At 42.3% G+C, this 22,270-nt stretch overlaps 1 protein-coding gene across 1 annotated transcript; it reads left to right on the top strand.

The window, feature by feature from the left end:
- Nucleotides 1-403: 403 nt before the first annotated feature.
- On the top strand, nucleotides 404-2,447 carry LOC147899200 (GDSL esterase/lipase At5g45910-like). The gene is made up of 5 exons (XM_087378359.1): nucleotides 404-668; nucleotides 804-1,007; nucleotides 1,185-1,354; nucleotides 1,588-1,852; nucleotides 2,046-2,447. Exons 1-5 carry the CDS (start codon nucleotides 422-424, stop codon nucleotides 2,318-2,320), a joined length of 1,161 nt encoding a protein of 386 aa, XP_087234485.1. The 5' UTR covers nucleotides 404-421; the 3' UTR covers nucleotides 2,321-2,447.
- The last annotated feature ends 19,823 nt before the right edge of the window (nucleotides 2,448-22,270 follow it).

Genomic DNA, 22,270 nt, shown 5'->3' with positions numbered 1-22,270 from the left:
AGTTCAAAGAATAATTGTATGAGCTCACATAGTTGATAGACCTACAAAACATATACTACTATCACTTCATATATGAATCTATTAAGCAATAAAACATATTACGTTAAGGCAAGTAGAGGCTTTGTGTAAAGATTAAGCGAGAAGTAGCATTTGGTTTCTTTATGTTTTATAATCAATAGAAATTGAATTCCAAGAATAGATTGGGGGTACGCCTGGTCATGCGTTAGTAGTTAAAATTGCAAAGATAGATCTGGAAACACTCGTGTCGGTGGGGAAAGTGGCATGGAGGAATTAGGGGAGAGGAGGTGCGTTCCTTGCACGAGAGTTATAATGAAAGCGATAGGCTCGTGGGAGCAAAATAATTATACATGAAAGCCGAATATAACGTACACCCTCGCGCAGAGCCACGAGCGGGTTGGCCATGGAGAAGCTTTGGGCCTCTGCATGTGCTCTCCTCCTTCTTAGCTTCCTTGCTTCCTCCTCTGCCCAGCTTGCCCAATGCCCCTCCGTCGTCTTTGCCTTCGGTGACTCCCTCACAGATACTGGTAACCTCGTCAGAACCTTCAACCCTTCCTTGATGAATCCCACCCGCCTTCCTTACGGTGTCACCTACTTCAAACGAGCTGCTCACCGCTTCTCCGACGGTCGTCTCATTATCGACTGTATAGGTACCTCCTAATGCACCACGCTGCCTCGCTACCGCGGGTAGAAGCCACAGTTTCAAGCTAGCTTAACGCGTTGTGGACTGCATTGTGGGTTTTGAATAAGTGCAATTCACAAGCTTGTCCTTGCTTTGCCTGCAGTGCAATCCCTGGGTTTACCGTTCTTGAACCCCATCTTGAATTTCATGGGAACGGATTTCTCTCACGGAGTCAACTATGCGGTTGGAAGTGCGACAGCTTTAAATTACTCTACATCTGTCGCCTTGGGGGCGAGTCCTTACACCCAATACTCCCTGGAGGTTCAGCTGCAATGGCATCTGACGGTTTTGCAATGGATCCAAAGAGGTAGATAATTCAGGCATCTCGACGGTGTTACATTATCGTTTTAAATAATTGTAATGTTAAAGCTTTCTAGCAGCTCCCCGGAAGTTTGTCCAATTCCACTTAAAATTGTAGATGCAAGGTTCCATAGCACCAATCTTGTCACAGAGCGGACTTGCTAACATAATCGAGAAATTGCAGGTATGCAGGGCGTAACCACATTCCCCGATGTATCAGCTATCAGCCGGGCTGCTTACTTCATTGAGAGTGGAGGAAACGATCTTAGCAACTATATGATGGCTGGATGGACAAGTGAGCGGGTCATGAGTGCGATACCACCTGTAGTAGAAAAGGTTTCTGAGGCTATTCAGGTGTGTCGCCCTTGGGCTCATCGTTACAATGGCTCGTACAGCTGCTAATTAACGTTGTTTTCTAACGAGAGGAACACACACATCTAAGCACCCACAACACGGGGTTTGCCATCCCCTTTCCAGCTATTGGCCAAATTTTGTTTCAAGGTAATACGACACCTTGGACAAACAAGCAAGATTAACATCAACAGTGGCTAACTAGCCTTTATTATATGGCTGTTTACAAGAAACAGCTTCTCCATAACAACGGGGCGCGCAATTTTATTGTCAGCGGCATCGGTACACTTGGGTGCAGTCCAAATATCAAGTATGTCGTCGGCGATGATCAGCTAGATGACAGAGGTTGTATTGCATGGGTGAACACTGTATCTCAAAATTACTCGGCCTCGCTGAGAACTCTGACCGAAAGGCTGAGCCAGATTTTGCCGAATTCGAGCTTCGTCTTTCTAGATCTCTACTCCGCGTTCGATGAGATTATCACATTTCCAGAAAGATACGGTAAGAGATAATTAGTTAGGTAGTCCTGCATTTTTCGTCGCTCCTTCCCGTTACCCTTTCTCTCAACCAAGGCTAATGCCTTGACATACATTATTGGATATATGGGACTAATCTTCACATTCAATTAATGATTTGAAAGTCCCATGTTTAATCTTCTTTCTAGTACTAATGAAGACTTATGACCTTTCCTTAGGAATCACTGATACCATTCATGCATGTTGTGGAGCAACAAGCCTCGAAGCAGTATCACCAAATGGATACAACCCTTTGACTTTTTGTAATGCATGGGACAATTTGTGTGAAGATCCTAACACCTTCTTGAACTGGGATGGGATTCACTTCACAGACAACATTTATCGTCAGATCACTAATATGCTCATTGAAGGAAGGTTCATCAGTCCTTCAATTGGACTTTCAGCATGTGGTGCAGTTCCTCTTGAAAGAGCATCCAGCTCATCCCTTATGTGAAACATAAATCATGTCTATTTTCATTAAGCACATGGGTCAGGCTGCCATTTGTGAGTGTAAACGTACATTGAACCAGGAATCATATCATGATGTAAAATGGACTATCGAGACTAGTGCTTTTATTTATTTATATATATTCGATTGCAAGATATTACATGTGGTATCATTGCATGTATTCGATTGCAAGATATTGCATGTGGTATCATTTCATAAACATCTTGTAAAGAAAAAAAGATAATTCGGTTGATCATATCTTAGGTGTTTGTTACTAGCAAATAGTATATGCTTAGGTGGCCCAAATAGCATTGTTCTAGACAAGATGCTAACTAGCACTACTTATTTGCTCAAAAAAGTTGTATTTCATTTAAAAAATACAATTAATCACATTCAATGACAAAAGTAAATATAAACTTGCATTGCACATATATCCATTAAGTACCAAGTATAAGTAGGTGACCGTGAATGGAAGATGATAGAGTTCACCAAAGCCTGAATTAGCTTTATATGCTTGAGAGACCATCCCTTCCTTAGAACTAGCACATTGCCCTACAGAACTTGATGTGCTCTCTCCTTGCTTAATATTCCATCATCTCCTAGCTTAGATATAACCAACATGGCAACAAAACTTTTTATAGATAAATTCATGAATTGCCCTTACTTTTTTATTTTTTAAACTTTTACTAGAAAACTTGAAGGATTTGTTAAAATCTTGAAGTTCATTTACTTGCGAATTTCCACATTGCCTTCATTTAATAGGCCAAAACACAAAAACTACCAATGAGCTTGGCAAATCTCAAACCTAGTCTTGCTTGCCCATCCTCCTTTTGATATGAGCCCATAAGGGCCTATTCAAGCATAGTCCTCATTTTTTCTATCTTGTAACTCACCCCACAAGTGGTCCAATCCTTCCTATCCACAATCTCTAAGTGAAGGGGCACCCTGGAGAGGGCAAGCATAGAGAGCTTCTAAGAGAACAAGAAAAAGTTCCCTCCCTCCCCTCATATGGGAACCCAAGGGCGACCAAAGGCTCTTACTAGAACTAGTATAGAAGCCTTGAATGTTTGTGCCTTTGACATGTGAACCTAGGACCTAAGCCTTGAAAATCCAATGCCAAAATCACTAGGCTACTAGCGGCAAACCTCCTAAGAAAATCAAATTCTACTCAGCTCAAAGGCTGCACAAAGTTTGTTAGCTTTTAGCTTTCATGAGATACTCCAAAGATCAAAGCATTTTGATATACAGATCACAACATCCAACTCTATAGTTTCATTATCGATAAAGTAGCTACCTTCTATTGTCTAGCTGTCATAGTCCTTTAAAGGACTCTATTTCTTATCAATATTGTCCAACTTCTTGACTTCTCTACCACACTTTAAATATGTGTTTCATACCTTCATTAGTAAAAAATGGAGCTGATTTTGGGGCCTTTTAGGTTAGACAAAAAATGAAGATCCTCCAATGAGATAAAGGCCAATGTTACATTGGAAATGCTTTTCTTTTTTCAAAAAATAAGACTTTATCTCTCTAGAGATGCTCAACATCGCATTTTGAAGTTTCCACTCTTCTTTTCTAGTGTGTCATAAATGCTATACTAAATCCCGAAATAGATAAACTGACAACTTGAAGATCCCGCTCGAGCATTTTTTAGTGTGTTATAAATGTCTTCCTATAAAGATCAAAACCAGTGCCTGACAAGAATCTGCTTAAGAAAGCAATTTGGGCACTTGGCCCCAAGCCAAGTGCCCAAACCACATTCTTAAGCACACTCCTGTCAGGCACACTATTCTAGTCGTTCTGACCCCTCTGGGAGGTCAAATTTAGTGATTTAAAAGTCATTTTGGGGCTTTTTGCCTACCCCTGACACAATGGTGATGCCAAAACCACCTAATTCCACACCAAAATAGTAGAAAGCCATTTCGGTCCTTGGATATAGCATTTATGGCACTAAAAAATGCTCGAGTGGAAATTTCAAAATGTTAGTTTATCTATTTTGCAATTTATATCTCCAATAAAATGCTCTATCCACAACAAGACAAAGCTGCACCCATAGACACCCGCACAAATGCGTTTACTGAACTAAATAAAAAACTTACGGGCGCGTCTATTTGTGCATCTATTTTCACGTCTGGAGAGCCACATCTAATTGCGCGTCTATATATCACACACGCGCATATAGACGCGCACTTAGATGCATAAATAGACGCGCTTATAAATGCGTTTATACACGCAAGTCGAATAGATAGATGCGTATATAGACGCATTTTTAAACGCACTGATAGACGCGCTTTATTTTTTTTTTTAAATTTTACAGAATGCTGTGTATGTTGTGTATGCTGTATAGTTACAAGAATCCCATATCCACATTGTGTAATTCAATTCTTACAACCAACCGCATTTTAATTACAATTCCAAATAAAACATTACAACTCCAAAACGCAATAAAATTGAAAGCTCAAAAAGTGCTTGTATATACATATAGCACGAAGCTAAGCCACGTCATGTGGCTTCAAGTACAAAAAATAAGAGGAGTGTATATACAAGAGGCACAAAGCCAAGCTAGTGGCTTTAAGTACAAAAAAGAGTAGCTAGCACTACTTGTACGACTAATCTATGTTCTCTAGGTCCTCGCTCCCTTCCACGCTCCCTTCTGTGCCTCCTTCCTCCTCTTCCTCATCGCGTCTTGTGCACGGGCCTGTAAATAAGGGACAACATATCTCAATGTATGAAAAATCAAATCTTTACTTATAATTTTGGCATTATTTAATTACTTTCAAATACCTCAGGGGCCGCTCCAGTAGCTCGGGTATACTACTCCTCAGTAATCAACCCGTCATCATAGAAGTGCCTCCATGTATCTCCTCTGCGATGGTGGCAGTGGTAGGCTGTCTCCATAGGAGTAGGGTATCTGCCCACGATCTCAAGTTGCATGAGGACACACTTTGCAGAGGGATTAGTACAAAGAAATAACCTCCTAATAAACTACATAAGCAATATAATTTGAGATCGATACTTACAAATTGGGCCTCCCATGATTCAACACCCCCTGCTCCAAAATGCGCGCTTCCATATTCCTCCATCTAGATCCTCCGTGCCTCCACGTACTGCAGACTGGGGTCCTCCCTCGCTGACTTCATTGCCTTCTTCCACTCACGCTTGTGAGCGGTGTGGGGCGGGCCCCTTGGTGGTTGACCTGCCTCAAGCCTGGCAAGCTCCACTAGTGCCTGCCTCTTAAGTGAAGATCTTTTATTGCCAAGTATCGTAACAATTTTTGACTTGGCCCATTTATCTGTGAACTGGCGATTGGGGGGGTTAGGATACCTAGAGCAAACAGTAGCAAGGGTCGCATCAGCCAACCTCTTTGGGTGGTCTTTGTAGTGGATAAAGCAATCTCTGTAATTGTTAGCAATTACAGAGCGCATGAAGGCCATGATGTCCTTCCCCGACGCATCCATCAAGATGCCTCCTGTCTGAGTGATGTCATAATAAATCGTACCATCACCCAGAGGCATGTCTAAATCATCTGAATCATCATCCTCCCCACTGCCACATGGCCCAAAGCATTGTGCCATGCATCCCCCACCGCTCTCCCTGCTACTACGCCTGCTACCCTGTCGTGTTGAGCTCGTACGCTAGCCACTCATAGCTGGAGACTGCACGGGACTACGCTGACCACTCGTAGTTGGAGAACCGAGTCTCGACGGCACAGGAGTACGTCAACGGCTCTGCAAGACAGAAGGACCTTCTGACGGCATGGGGGAAGGGGCATAAGATGGGATGGTAGAAGGGACATAAGACCGCATGGGGGAAGGGGCATAAGACGGTATGGGGGAAGGGGCATAAGACGGCTGTGCTGACTCCGCTACGGTGATCTCAGGCGGTGTGGGGTGGTTTGGAGTCCATAGTGCCAACTCCTGGGGAGTGTTTAGAGTACCCGTCATATACCCGTATAACTCCGCAGGACTAGGAGGGTGCCCTAAAAGGTTATATAAGTCCTTCCAAATAGATTCCCAGGGATCAGGTGAGCTAGAAGCGCTTCCTGGCCATATGTTGAACTGGAAAAAAGGAAAAAAATCTATTACTGATGAGCTGAGAAGAAAGGGGAAGGAAAGAGAGGCTTCCTATCGGAGCGCGTCTATAGACGCGTCTGATTTGCGCATCTATAGATGCATCTAGCAGAGCATCTAACAGAGCGTCTAACAAAGCATTTAACAGAGTGTCTAATAGAGTGTCTAACAGAGCGTCTATCGACGCGTCTATTTATGTCTGCAAATAGGCTAGACACGCGTTTAGACATGCCTGTACATGTGCTTTTAGACGCGCTCTGAGATGCGCCTATAGACACGCTCCGACAGACGGGATTTCTAAAAAGTAGAAAAGGACATTGTGCACGACACACAAACGTGACACTGATACCCAAATCATGCGCTTCTTGGATACGAGAAAGTACAAATCTAAAGAGAGCAAACTTCCAAACAAGATCAACTGCAAAAAGACTTACTTGGATAAAGGTATGGAAGGTTCTTCTTTCTTTTTCAAAGTTGCTTCTCCTCCTTATTCGTCTTCCTCTCCTTTAAGCTTAGAAGTAAGTGTGGGTGCCTTCCTCTTAAGTGTAAGCTTGGAAGTAAGTATGGGAGCCTTCCTCTTAAGCATTGAAACTATGGATCTACTAATAAGGAAGGAAGCAAGCTGCGTGAAGTATAAGTAATGTGAAGAAAAGCAAAGCGAGTGCGCTAAAGAGCAGGTTTAAAAGCCGCGTCTATAATCGCATCTAATAGCGCGTCTATAGGCGTGTCTAATTACACAGAGTAGACGCGCCTTTAGATGCGATTTTAGACGCGCCTTTAGACGTGCCATAGAGTTTAAATTAAACATTTGAAGAAGAGCAAATTTGGTGGGCTGTTTGTTTGTAGGATGTCTTCATCTTCAACAAGTAGCTCCAGTGAGGATGAATCCCTCCGTATCCACCATCGCGAAATGTGGTTAGAGCAAAAAATCAAATGTTTGTGTGATCGATGTCAAGGAAACATGTATCGTGCACGCAGGATTACACTCAATCATATCTCAAAGTATGGAGAGTGGGATGTGACCGTAAACAGGGTAAGGGTTTGTAAGTTAAGGTTGATTGAGATACCTATGGGTGTTCATATGTTTGCGTTATGATCCCATTTTAATTTGATACAGGATGCAGTGCCACACCCGCATATGTTACCCTATGCTCGCCGTGAGGAGGCGAAGCGTCGGTGATATGAGGTGGGATCTTGAGGAGGGACCATTACGGATGCATGGAGTGATGGTGATAGTAGCCGTCCACCATTACCTCATGAAGCCGTGGAGGAGGAGGTGTTTGATGATATGGTGCGGGATTTATATGTCCATCAAGGGAGGGATAATAGCATGGAGCAGGATGATCTTTTTTCTGCAGCATCGACTCCACTGTTTGAGGGGTGCACATTCTTTGTTCTGCGTGCCTCCCTTGAGTTACTAAACTTGCAAACCATCTATGGATGGAGCAATGCAAGTTTGAATGCATTACTCAAATAAGCTTTAAAGTCGATTTTGCAAACATGGTGAATTATGCTAGTGGGTCAATTACTCGAATGCTTTTCCTCATTTATGGTCTTCACATGCAGGCTATTGTGTAAAATGCTTCCAAGGGAGAATAAACTACCGACCTCAAGAGATATGGCAAGGCAACATGTGACCTCTCTTGGAGGATTAGATTACAAGCGCATCCATGCATGTGTCAACGATTGCGTTTTGTTTCGTGGACTACATAAGGATGCAAGAGAGTGTCCTACTTGTGGAGAGGCAAGATATAGAGCAGATCTCAAAACCTTGGATGTGCCTCGTAAGGTATTGCGACATTTTTTCATAATCCCTCGCATCCAACATATGTTCAAGTGCAAATCTATTGCAGAGCTCATGTCATGGCATTCCTCCCATCAATCAACCGATGGCAAGTGGAGAACTCCCGCGGACTCTCCTGTGTGGAAGCATATTGAAGACACATGGCCAAGCTTCAAGGAAGAACCTAGGAGCTTGAGACTTGGATTGGGTATGGATGGTGTGAACCCATTTGGTCTCAAAAGCACGTCTTACAGTGTATGGCCAGTGGTATTGGTGAAATACAATCTTCCACCCTCTATGGCTATGAAGAAAGCACATGTTATGCTGTCCCTTCTAATTCCAGGGAAACATAAATTCAAAAACCCTGATGTTTATTTGGAGCCTTTAATTGATGAGCTAGAGATACTTTGGAGAGGTATCGAGCTGCATGATGTGAGTAGGCCTCCCTCGTCACGAGACTTCAACTGCAAAGCAGTCTTGATGTGGATGATGCATGACTTCCCAGGCTATGGTGAGTGTTCAGGTAAGCATTGCATTTTTTAATATGAATAGGCAAAGGATGTGGCACCCTAAACCCACCTTCCACTCTTAATTGCATTTATTGTTTAGGTCTCACTACATCGGGTTACCACGCATGTCTTGTTTGTGGTCCTTCGCTAGTTGCCTCATGGGCAGACACATTGAATAAGGTCATCTATGAGAATCACCATCAATTTCTCCCACCTGATCATCCTAGATATGTTGCCCCTTGGAATGAATTCCTCCCACAATCACTCACCGCGGGAGATTGGATGAGAATTTGGGACGGTTCCACGACTCCTCCACCACTTGGCATGAGCCGGTAAGGGTTTGTAACTATTGGCTGGAAGTAAAGATTGGCTATATTGGCTGAAAGTAAAGATTGCGCGCTAATACTTTATTTTTTTTAGATACTCCATCTTTTATCATTTACCATATTGGTCCCACCTCAAGATCAATCACCTGCTTGATCCCATCCATATCTTCAAGAATGTGGCATCTACATTTGGGAGCATTTGAATGGGACATGAGATTCGGCAGGCATAAGGGAGGATCTATGTACCACAGGGAGGATGCGTGAAGCTTGGCCTCAAGAGAGACCAAATGGGCATGTTTTTTTACCTCGTGCATCGTGGATGTTATCAAAGCTAGAGATGGCGACGGTGAAGCACGCTATTACTACAATTCATACTCCCACTGGATGCATGAGGTGTTTGAAGGGAGCCTTTACAAAGAGCAAGAAAAGAGGTGTAGAGCAATTATATGGCTTGAAATCTCATGATTGGCACAAGATGCTCCAAGTAAGTATTTTATGTGCATAATGTCTTTTTCCTTTCAAATTTGTGAGTGAATAGCTATAAGCAACTAATCAACCACCTCCTCGCGGGTTCAATTCATACTACCTACTAGCATTTCACGTAGTGCATCGAAGGACGTGAAAGATTGTATTTACAAGATGGGCGAGCTTGTGAGGTACTTTACATGATACAAAATATGATGCGTATCAATGCTCCGTGCAAGTTTGAATGCATATTGCTAATATGTTGTACTTTTTCATTTCTAGGTATGTGAGCTCAAAGGAAATAGATCCCACCACGCTTGAGAATGCTCCAGTTATGTCAGTGGAGGTGGTTTGTTTAGTGGAGGAGACATTTCCACGTTCTATTCTCACAAGCCAACTACATCTCATAGTGCATTTGGTGGATGAGATTGCTATATGCGCTACTATACATGCATGATGATTGTTCTTCCTGGAGCACTTCATGAAGACCTTGAAGGGCTTCGTGAGACAAAATGCAAGACCCGAAGGTAGCATGGCCGAGGGTTGTTTGGTACAAGAGTCACTTGTATATATTTCTGAGTTTCTTGTTGATGTGGATAGCTCTCTCCCACGACTATGGAGAGATGATGACCTAAGGATGACCTCTATTGTGCCTCAAGGGAAAGACGCAACAAAGTAATAGACACGGAGTTGCATAATAGTATCAACCTCTTTTGCATGCTTAATAGTGATGTGATGAAAAGATGGGTGACAAGATATGAGGATGCAAAGGCAAGAAGATAAGAAGAAAGGGCCCTCTTTTGTACACACCACGGATCTGGTGTGCCATACCCTCAGTATCTAAGAGCACTTCCAAAGGATATTCATGTGGATTGGCTACTTGATGAAATGGAGAAAGCAAAGAAAGACGAGGGGATGCATATCACAATGGAAGAATGGGAGTATGCTAGGGGATGCATGAGCAAGGTCGGTATATAGAATGTTATGGATAACTTAGGAGCTTTCAATAATTTAGATTTGTTATTTAATTGATTTTTTCTTGGTGTAGTGCACTATGTTCAATGCTATATGGTGTGAGGGCAAGCATTTTCGAACACAACGGATTGATGATAAGAGAAACACACAAGATCACGGGGTCATTGCTAGCTTTGAGGGAGCCAATGGAGCCATGGATGATTATTGTGGCATAATCCAAGATATTATTATGCTTGACTTTTGACGCTTCTTTGTGTATGTTTTGGATGTAAATGGTTTAAGGACGTGGTGGAAAGAGGCCCTAATGCAACAATCAAATGCCATGCAAGTGGCTTTGTAACTATTGACTCCACAAAGTTTTGGCAAAGTAGGAAGGACACAATAGTACTACCGCAACAATGTGAACAGGTGCTGTGCACACACATAAAAATACTCGCTTTTAAATATTTGATGCAAGAAAAGTAACATGATTGTATTTGTGTTTGAATTAGGTTGTCTATCAACCAATGGTGGATAATAATAGATGGTGGCATGTCATACCTATTATGCCACATTCCAAAGTTATGTATAGTACATTTACTAATATGGAGCGTATGGAGACTGATCATGGCCATGGACGTGATGATGACTGTGATACGAGAGAGGAGGATGATCATGAGATAGGAGATACAGATATTGAGGCCATTACCCGTGAGGGCGAGCCTACCATTCGAGATGCTGATTTCGATGAGCACATGAGTAGCACAAGTAGTAGTGGGTTGAATGTATTTGTAGATCTAAACACTTGTTTGGATTTTGAAGTAGATAGTTTGGTAGGGGTTGATCTCATTGAGGATGAGATTGAACCGTAGCCCCATAATTGATATTGGCAAAACTATTTTACATATTCTCTCATTCTCCTCATCTCACTTAATTCTTGTATATGTGGGCATGCAAAAAATTATGTGCTTTGGTAATCATGGGCAATGTTTGGAAAGCAATGATGTACACCAAAATCTCACTTTCTGTATTCTCTGGTTTGCATCTATCTACACGTCTAAATGTGCGTCTGATTCTCAGTGTAAACGCGCAAATAAACGTGCTAATACACACACAAATAGATGCGATGTTCGACGGGCTCGTATTTTCTCAAGTTAGATGCGCACATAGACGTCGTAATTTATGTGCAAATAGACGAGCTTTTAGACACGCATTTAGACGCGCCCGTAATTCCTCTACTAAAGCAATGCCTATAGACACGCCCACTATTTTGTGCATCTACCAAGCGCATCTATAGTTCTTTATGTTGTTGTGATCGTATAAATTTATGCTTCTCACTCTAGAAATTCTTAATTTTGAGCAAAGAAAATTAAAAAATCATGAATTTCTTATAGGGCCCCAAAATGAGTTCCGCTTTTCCCTAATGCATAAAAAGGAATAGGGTCCTTATTGCAAATCAGGATTTTGATCCTTGTGCCCAACTACACACATTAACACTTTGTTGATTTGCCCTCGCATGCTAAGTGACACTCGCACATACATTCCTGTCACTTAATTTACACATATTACTCCTACTTAGCCACATTCAAAAACACACACACACACACACATTTTGAACACATTTTCTCTCTCTCTCCCCCCCCCCTCTCTCTCTCTCTCTCTCTCTCTCTCTCTCTCTCTCTCTCTCTCTCTCTCTCCCTCTCCCTCTCCCTCTCCCTCTCACTTCTCTTGTGTACATCACACAAAGGCTTCAACATCCCCTGTCAATGGCACCATGTGGCAAACAATGAGGAGCACTATGCACTCATTTTAATGCATATAAGATTATAATACATATATAGAGCACATATGTTCAAAATTACAAATCATAGATAGATCTCTTTCTTCTAGAGAAGTCCAAATTATCATTTTTTGAGTAATGATTTCTATAAATAATCCCAAAATTGTTTTGTCATTGAGAACTTGCCAACATGATGGATGATTATATCATCTAAATAAAGCAAAGCATGAGCATGATCTCCTAATCTTCCTCTACACTCTCATGAGCAAAGGTTCTCCCAAAATTACATGACAACAAGACATTGATCATCAAGACATTTGGAATAAATGCTTGCCAATCAGAATTTCTTCAGCCATTAGAGCCCATGAAATGGATAAAAATCTTGCTAATGAATGGCACAGATAATCAAATCCCCTTAAAAATGGTCCTCAAGACTACAAATAGCACAATGAGAGCACAATCAACTCGAGCACAATCAACTCATAGCTGTCTGACCAATCAATTAGACCTTTTAAATAGCCTTAGCCAAATGTTATAAGGACAAAGATTAAGCTTGGCACATGTTTTTCTACAAATGAAAAACCATGTTGCCATTCATCATGGCACGACTGATTTTAAGACAGCCTTCAGCCATAGAAATATTTAACGAAATCCTCCTAGAAACTTTTATGCAAGTATTGGAGTGTGTCATGGATTCAAAAAAAACTCTTGCCAAACAAGCATTGTAGAGATAGATAGTAAAATGATGATGGCAAATAAGTAATAATATTGACTAACCTCTTCATCAAAATGACAAATAAGAAGAGCTATTATTGCCTCATAAACTAACGACTTTCTATAGCTCGCCTACAGTAGCAAAGAATCCTTCAAGCACTACTTTATACAAGAGTTCCTACTACAAACCCAGCTTTTACATCATTGTTTGCTTGGGTGTAGCCATTTTTGGTGGGTTCATGGAGTTTTCTATATATAGGTATCTTGCATGACCCATAACTTATGCATTTCTCAATGGAATTTGGCAAACTTTTTCTTAAAGTTGTAGTACACATTTCAAACTTGAACACGAGACAAAACAATTATGGAATAAGGATTTGAAACAAGACCGTTAAAGCATTACAAGTGCTATGTTGCATGTAAAGCATTCATCTTGAAGACTATAGGATATAGCAATTTATTTAACAACATCAAAAAAAAAAATTGTACATACATGCAACCAAGTAATCATTCAAAAGTGCATACGTGAGACTCTCCTCAACCCAAGGACACACCTAAATGAGAACATAAGGCATGGATTAGCATGCCTTCAATGTTGGGATAAAGTGATGCAAACCCATTTGAGGGCCCGCTCCATATCTTTTTTTTAATTTGTTGAAAACCAAAATAGATTGAAAATTTGGAGTGGGACTACTGCATGGTGTTCTTAAAACATTGATAGTTGTTGGTGCTGGTATCTAGATTCACCCTAAAATGGAAGAAGTTGAAATGTGCAATTTGTGTATGTGCAAATATCTTTAGTAAGTCCAACACTATATACAATTTTGGATTGTTTCTTTTTTCATGTACTTGCTTGCTATATGGCTCATAAGCATGCCAAAGTTCATTGCATTTCATAATACATAGCATCAAGCCTGATAGCATGCCCTTTGGCCTATTTGTGTTTTGAAGCATTTGAGGCCACATTAATGCACTTGTTTGGGATATCCAATTCTACTGACGTATATTTCTAGAGGGGGAAATATTAGCTGAAAATTTTGCTACTCCCATGCATTTTGAATTTTCACACCTCGCGTCTATCAAATCTTGGAAGATTAAGTACCTGCAACCTATCCCCATCCTACAATCCACATGCACCTCGATGTGACCTTGTGCAAATTGTCTTATTTCGGGTAAGTTGTCTTCTATTCTTTGCTTGCCTTACCAGCTAGCTTCTCCGGGTCTATTCTGGATTGTGATCATGGCCATGGCATCAATGGCAACATGCAGCTTGCCATGGCTTGCAAGAGAAGCAGACAGAGGCTGTGAGACAAGAAAGATTGAAAGCTTGGTCAAGGCACAAGGAACAAATTGCGGGTCAAGAAAAGCAATGTCATGGTATCGAAACAGCAATGGAAGACACTTTTGCAACATTTATGAAGGGAGAAACAATGAGAAGAAAGAAGAATCCTTGCAGAGCAATAGCAAGAAATGATTGTAGATGCATGCATTCAATCATTGCCATCGGAGCGAAGAACACGAGTTGTGGTGTCACGATTGGTGGGAGCATGCGGAGCAACAACATCAGGCCATTCAAGGGAATACCAATCTTGAGTCTTCACAATCTTTAGCATGCACCCTAAAGTTTGTAGAATAACAACCCTACCAACACCTCGGGAGATGCAAGGCAATGCTCTCTAACCTTAGAAATGGCCTATAGAAAGTGAAAGGGGTGCACAACTTAGATATACTTGCTGCAAAGAGGGCAACATTAGCTATGTTGGTGTCTCCTAAAACAAAGGAGAAACATCTTGGGTGAACAATGTCGAAGATGTTGTCAATCAAAAGAACCAATGTGGCTCTAGTGGTCGAATGTAGAGAAGAAGCAATGCACGATCATCCCAATTTGAGAAGTCTATGGGCTTCAATAGAACACAAGAAAAGGAGAGACAGCCTAAGTGTGAAAGTCATTGCTATATTGGTGACATTGGTTGATGTAAAGGTTGATTGTCATGTTATGCTAGCCGGCAAGGGAGCCTTTCCACTAATCTTGGGTAGTGAGACTAGTAAAAGTAGTACAGGATTGGGGGAAGGGCACGCTTACTCTATTGGATAAGAAAGGGTTAAGAAAAAAATTTAGCATGGTGGATAGGAAACTGCTTGAGGAAGAGGAAGAAGAAAAAGAAGAAAGTGAAGCTAGCTCTAGTGGAAGCGAAGAAGAGAGTGAAAGTGACAGTGAGATCACAGATTCAAGCAGTGATGAGGTGGGGATGTTGTTCTTAGAAGAAGAAGAAAAAGGAAGTGAGGGACTTGTAGGACATATGGAAGAGATGGAAAAGAGGAGTATCGAGGAAATAGAGGCATTCTTAGAGCCAAAGGTGGAGAGTCAAGAAGATATATTTTCAAAAATGCTTGACAGTGACTTAACAAGTGGAGAACAGGAATCTTATAGGAAGATTTTGGATCAATTCCCTGGACTTTTCATCACTTCATATGAAGAGATCAACGGGTTTCAAGGAGAAGATCGTCAGCTAGAATTAAAAGAAGGAGCCAAACCCATATGTCAGACGTTGAGGCCACTAAGCAAGTAACAATAGGGTGCCCTGAGAGAGGAGGTGGAGAAATTATTGAGAGCTGACTTCATTTATCTAGTATCAGACTCAGAGTGGGTGAGCCCTGTGGTTATCAGGAAGAAAAAAAATGGTAAGTGGCGGATTTATATTGATTACAAGCCACTTAATGCTGCAACAAAGATGGATCATTATCCACTATATTATATTGAGATGAGATTCTGGATCCAGTGGTTGGTCATGAGCGTTACAGTATCTGTGATGGCTATTCTGGCTACTTTCAACATCGTGTGCTCCCTTTTGGACTAAAGAATGGACCACCCCACTATCAAAGAAAGGAAATTATGTGTCTACTCCATTCATAGGGAAGTTTGTTAAAGTTTTCATGGATGATATGTGTATATTCCAGTAGGTTGTTGCATTGTACCAAGTTGGAGATGGCTCTGGTGAGGCTACACTCTCAGGGTGGTCAACTCAATCTTGGTAAGTGTTTTCTAGCTAGGAGAAAGATCAAATTGCTTGGGCATATGGTTTCGGAGAATGGTATTGAGCCTGGTGAGGACAAGGTAAAATCCTTACTTCTTTTGCCACCACCAAAGGATGTGAAGCACTTGTTGACATTTATACAAAAAGTTAAGTACATGGGCAGGTTCATTTCTATGTCATCAGAATTCACAACAAGACAAAGAACCCATAGACACGCACACAGTAGCGTTTACTAAACTAAATATAAAACTTACGAGTGTGTCTATTTGCATGTATGGAGACCCACATCTACCAGTGCGTCTATATAGCAGACACACGCACGTATAGACGTGCATTTAGATGCTTAAATAGATGCTCTTATAAACGCGTTTATAGATGCAAAAATAGACACTTGTCAAACATACAAATGCGTATATAGACACGTTTATAGACGCACTGAAAGACACGCTTTATAATATTTTTTTTAAAATTTACAGAATGCTGTGTATGTTGTGTATGCTATATAGTTACAAGGATCCCATTTCCACATTGTGTAATTCAATTCTTACAGCCAACCGCATTTTAATTACAATTCCAAATAAAACATTGCAACTCCAAAACGCAATAAAATTGAAAGCTCAAAAAGTGCTTGTATGTACATATAGCACGAAGCTAAGCCACGTCATGTGGCTTCAAGTACAAAAAATAAGGAAGCTAAGCCATGTCATGTGGCTTCAGGTACAAAAAATAAGAGGAGTGTATATATAAGAGGCACGAAGCCAAGCCAGTGGCTTTAAGTACAAAAAAGAGTAGCTAGCACTACTTCTACGACTAATCTATGTTCTCCACGTCCTCGCTCCCTTCCACGCTCCCTTCTGCACTCCCTTCTGCACCTCCTTCCTCATCTTCCTCGTCGTCTTGTGCACGGGCCTGTAAACAAGGGACAACATATATCAATGTATGAAAAATCAAATCTTTACTTATAATTTTGGCATTATTTAATTAGTTTCAAATACCTCGCAGGCCGCTCGAGTAGCCTGGGTATACTGCTCCTCAGTAATCAACCCGTCATCATAGAAGTGCCTCCATGTATCTCCTCTGCGATGGTGGCAGTGGTAGGCTGTCTCCACAGGAGTAGGGTATCTGCCCACGATCTCAAGCAGCAAGACGACACAATTTGCGGAGGGATTAGTATAAAGAAACAACCTCCTAATAAACTACATAAGCAATATAATTTGAGATCGATACTTACAAATTGGGCCTCCCATGATTCAACACCCCCTGCTCCAAAATGCGCGCTTCCATATTCCTCCATCTGGATCCTTCATGCCTCCACGTGCTGCAGACTTGGGTCCTCCCTCGCTGACTTCATTGCTTTCTTCCACTCACGCTTTTGAGCCGTGTGGGGCGGGCCCCTTGGTGGTTGACCTCCCTCGAGCCTGGCAAGCTTCGCTAGTGCCTCCCTCTTAAGCGAAGATCTTTTATTGCCAAGTATCGTAACAATCTTTGACTTGGCCCATTTATCTGTGAACTGGCGATTGGGGGGGTTAGGATACCTAGAGCGAACAGCAGCGAGGGTCTCATCAACCAACCTCTTTGGCTGGTCTTTGAAGTGGATAAAGCAATCTCTGTAATTGTTAGCAATTACAGAGCACATGAAGGCCATGACGTCCTTCCCCCACGCATCCATCAAGATGCCTCCTGTTTGAGTGATGTCATAGGATATCGTACCATCACCTGGAGGCACGTCTAAATCATCTGAATCATCATCATCCCCACCGCCACCCCTCCCAAAGCACTGTGCCATGCATCCCCCACTGCTCTCCCCGCTACTACGCCTGCTACTGTGTCGTGTCGAGCTCGTACGCTAGCCACTCGTAGCTGGAGACTACACGGGACTACGCTGACCACTCGTAGCTGGAGAACCGAGTCCCGACTACACAAGAGTACGTCGACGACTCTGCAAGACAGAAGGACCTGCTGATGGCATGGGGGAGGGGGCATAAGATGGCATGGCAGAAGGAGCATAAGACAGCATGGGGGAAGGGGCATAAGACGGCATGGGAGATGGGCCTGCGCTGTGTAGCCGGCTGGGCTGTGCTGACTCCGCTGGGGTGATCTCAACTGGTGTGGGGTGGTTTGGAGTCTGTAGTGTCGACTCCTGGGGGGGTATTTAGAGTACCCGTCATATACGTGTATAACTCCGCAGGACTAGGAGGGTGTCCTAAAAGGTTATATAAGTCCCTCCAACTAGAATCCCGGGGATCAGGTGAGCTGGAAGCGCTTTCTGGCCACATGTTGAACTGGAAAAAAGAAAAAAAATCTATTATTGATGAGCTGAGAAGAAAGGGGAAGGGAAGAGAGGATTACTGTCGGAGCGCATCTATAGACACGTCTCTTTTTGCGTATAACAGCGTGTCTATAGATGCGTCTGTCTGTGTCTACAAACAGGCTAGATGCACGTTTAGACGTGCCTATAGACGTGGTTTTAGACGTGCTTTGAGACATGCCTATAGACGCGCTCCAACAGACGGACTTTTCTAAAAGTAGAAAAAGGACATTGCACCCGACACACAAACGTGACACTGATACCCAAATCATGCGTTTATTGGATACGAGAAAGTACAACTCCAAAGAGAGCAAACTTCCAAAAAAGATCAACTGCAAAAAGACTTACCTTGGATAGAGGTATGGAAGGTTCTTCTTCTTTTTCAAAGTTGCTTCTCCTCCTTGTTCATCCTCCTCTCCTTTAAGCTTGGAAGTAAGTGTGGGTGCCTTCCTCTTAAGTGCAAGATTGGAAGTAAGTATGGGAGCCTTCCTCTTAAGTGTAGAAACTGTGGATCTGTTAATAAGGAAGCAAGCAAGCCGCACGAAGTATAAGTAATGTGAAGAAAAGCAAAGCGAGCACGCTAAAAGCAGGTTTAAAAGCCGCATCTAATAGCACATCTATAGGCACATCTAAATACAAGGAGTAGACACGGTTTTAGATGCGCTTTTATATGCGCTTTTAGATGCGCCTTTAGACGTGCCACAGAGCTTTAAATTAAACATTTGAAGAAGAGCAAATTTGGTGGGTTGTTTGTTTGTAGGATGTCTTCATCTTCAACAAGTAGCTCCAGTGAGGATGAATCCCTCCATATCCACCATCGCGAAATGTGGTTGGAGCAAAAAATCAAATGTATGTGTGATCGATGTCAAGGAAACATGTATCGTGCATGCAGGATTACACTCAATCACATCTCAAAGTATCGAGAATGGGATGTGACCATAAACAGGGTAAGGGTTTGTAAGTTAAGGTTGATTGAGATACCTATGGGTGTTCATATGTTTGAGTTATGATCCCGTTTTAATTTGATACATGATGCAGTGCCACACCCACATATGTTGCCCTATGCTTGCCGTGAGGAGGCAAAGTGTCGGCAATATGAGGTGGGATCTTCAGGAGGGACCATTACGGATGCATGGAGTGATGGTGATAGTAGCCCTCTGCCATTACCTCATGAAGCCGTGGAGGAGGAGGTGTTTGATGATATGGTGGAGGATTTATATGTCCGTCAAGGGAGGGATGATAGCATGGAGCAAGATGATCTTTTTACTACAGCATCAACTCCGCTGTTTGAGGGGTGCACATTCTCTATTCTACGTGCCTCCCTTGAGTTACTAAACTTGCAAACCATCTATGGATGGAGCAATGCAAGTTTGAATGCATTACTCAAGTAAGCTTTAAAGTCTATTTTGCAAACATGGTGAATTATGCTAGTGGGTCAATTACTCGAATGCTTTTCCTCATTTATGGTCTTCACGTGCAGGCTATTGTGTAAAATGCTTCCAAGGGAGAATAAATTACCGACCTCAAGAGATATGGCAAGGCAATGTGTGACCTCTCTTGGAGGATTAGATTATAAGCGCATCCATGCATGTGTCAACGATTGCGAACTTTTGTTTCGTGGACTACATAAGGATGCAAAAGAGTGTCCTACTTGTGGAGAGGCAAGATATAGAGCAGATCTCAAAACTTTTGACGTGCCTCGTAAGGTTCTGTGACATTTTCCCATAATCCCTCGCATCCAACATATGTTCAAGTGCAAATCTATTGCAGAGCTCATGTCATGGCATTCCTCCCATCGATCAACCGATGGCAAGTGGAGAACTCCCGCGGACTCTCTTGCGTGGAAGCATATTGAAGACACATGGCCAAGCTTCAAGGAAGAACCTAGGAGCTTGAGACTTGGATTGGGTATGGATGGTGTGAACCCATTTGGTCTCAAAAGCATGTCTTACAATGTATGGCGAGTGATATTGGTGAATTATAATCTTCCACCCTCTATGGCTATTAAGAAAGGACATGTTATGCTATCCCTTCTAATTCTAGGGAAACATAAAGTCAAAAACCCTGATGTTTATTCGGAGCCTTTGATTGACGATCTGGAGATACTTTGGAGAGGTATCAAGGTGCATGATGTGAGCAGGCCTCCCTCGTCAGGAGACTTCAATTGCAAAGCAGTCTTGATGTGGAAGATGCATGACTTCCCATGCTATGGCGAGTGTTCAGGTAAGCATTGCACTTCTAATTATGAATAGGCAAAGGATGTGGCACCCTAAACCCACCTTCAACTCTTAATTGTGTCTATTGTTCAGGTCTCACTACATCGGGTTACGATGCATGTCCTGTTTGTGGTCCTTTGCTAGTTGCCTCACCGGCTATGAGAATCACCATTGATTTCTCCCACCTGATCATCCTAGATATGTTGCCCCTTGGAATGAAGTCCTCCCACAATCACTCACCGCGAGAGATTGGATGAGAATTTGGGACGGTTCCACCACTCCTCCACCACTTGGCATGAGCCGGTAAGGGTTTGTAACTATTGTGTGCTATATTGGCTGGAAATAAAAATTGCCCGCTAACACTTTATTTTGTTTAGATACTCCATCTTTTATCGTTTACCATATTGGTCCCACCTCTAGATCAATCACTTGGTTGATCCCATGCATATCTTCAAGAATGTGGCATCTACCATTTGGGAGCATTTGAATGGGACACGAGATTCCGCAGGCATAAGGGAGGATCTACGTACCACAGGGAGGATGCGTGAAGCTTGGCCACAAGAGAGACCAAATGGGCATGTTTTTTTACCTAGTGCACCATGGATATTATCAAAGCTAAAGATGGCGACGGTGAAGCGTGCTATTACTGCAATTTGTACTCCCACTAGATGCATGAGGTGTTTGAAGGGAGCCTTTACAAAGAGCAAGAAAAGAGGTGTAGAGCAATTATATGGCTTGAAATCTCATGATTGGCACAAGATGCTCCAAGTAAGTATTTTATGTGCATAATATCTTTTTCCTTTCAAATTTGTGAGTGAATAATTATAAGCAACTAATCAACCACCTCCTCGTGGGTTCAGTTCATACTACCTACTAGCATTTCACGTAGTGCATCGAAGGATGTGAAAGATTGTATTTACAAGATGGGCGAGCTTGTGAGGTACTTTACATGATACAAAATATGATGCGTATCAATGCTCCATGCAAGTTTGAATGCATATTGCTAATATGTTGTACTTTTCTTGTTAAGCTTTTCAGTGACCATCTGTGAAAGAGAATCAGATGCCATTACAGAACACCGCAAAATATTCTGTCACTGCAAAAAAACACAGCTTTTGCCTCACACGGGCAAATCTGCAAAACTGACGAAAGTGGTATTTCACCATACAGTCTGCACACAGGCATATGATGCAATTTCTGCGGCAACTTTTCACCGACTAGCCGAGCAGTGGTCGCACAACAAAAATAGGGCCTTTTTCTGAGTGCCCGCGAAGAACTTTTTCCTTCAAAACGGGCCCCGATATGGCCTCGAATCAGAAAAATAAAGTCACCAAGGGCTTTGCCTCTTCCCGCAGCATATACTGCGCTCTCGCCACACCACGAAGGGCGTCTCAATCTGAGACAGTGCACTCTTGCACTTTTGGCTGTGCTACCTGCAGAGATTTGCTCCCAAACTCGAAATAGGAAAGCAACACTGGTCCTCTTACTGGGACACTGCGAACTTGGTTTGCTTTCTTGAGCTCCTTACCACGAACAAGGCTCTGATGCCATGTGAAGATAGTGGGAGAGAGGGAAGAAGTCTCACTTGCAGCTTTCTCACATACACAATGGGGGAATGCACACAAAGGTGGAGGCTGAAAACAGTTTTCCTCTTCTTAGTTGTGAAAGCCAAAAGAAATCTAGTACAAAGAAATAGAAGAACCCTATATGTGGGTCTCAAAACCAAACTCAACTAACTAAGGTGGCATACTAACTGAGCCACAAACTAGAGTAGATAAGGATAGCTATCATCCAGC

The sequence above is a fragment of the Dipteris shenzhenensis genome, chromosome 8 (assembly GCF_047967505.1).
Source record: "Dipteris shenzhenensis isolate YYH24624 ecotype China chromosome 8, Dip_SZ_1.0, whole genome shotgun sequence".
Classification (NCBI taxonomy): domain Eukaryota; kingdom Viridiplantae; phylum Streptophyta; class Polypodiopsida; order Gleicheniales; family Dipteridaceae; genus Dipteris; species Dipteris shenzhenensis.
The sequence above is the reverse complement of the archived record's forward strand: the minus strand, read 5'-3'. Positions and strand labels throughout refer to the sequence as shown.

Coding starts and splice junctions, on each gene's coding strand:
- LOC147899200 (XM_087378359.1), top strand. CDS start 422: ATGGAGAAGCTTTGGGCCTCTGCATGTGCTCTCCTCCTTCTTAGCTTC. Junction 1,008..1,184: donor TTTGCAATGGATCCAAAGAG/GTAGATAATTCA, acceptor GAGAAATTGCAG/GTATGCAGGGCGTAACCACA. Junction 1,355..1,587: donor AGGTTTCTGAGGCTATTCAG/GTGTGTCGCCCT, acceptor TACAAGAAACAG/CTTCTCCATAACAACGGGGC.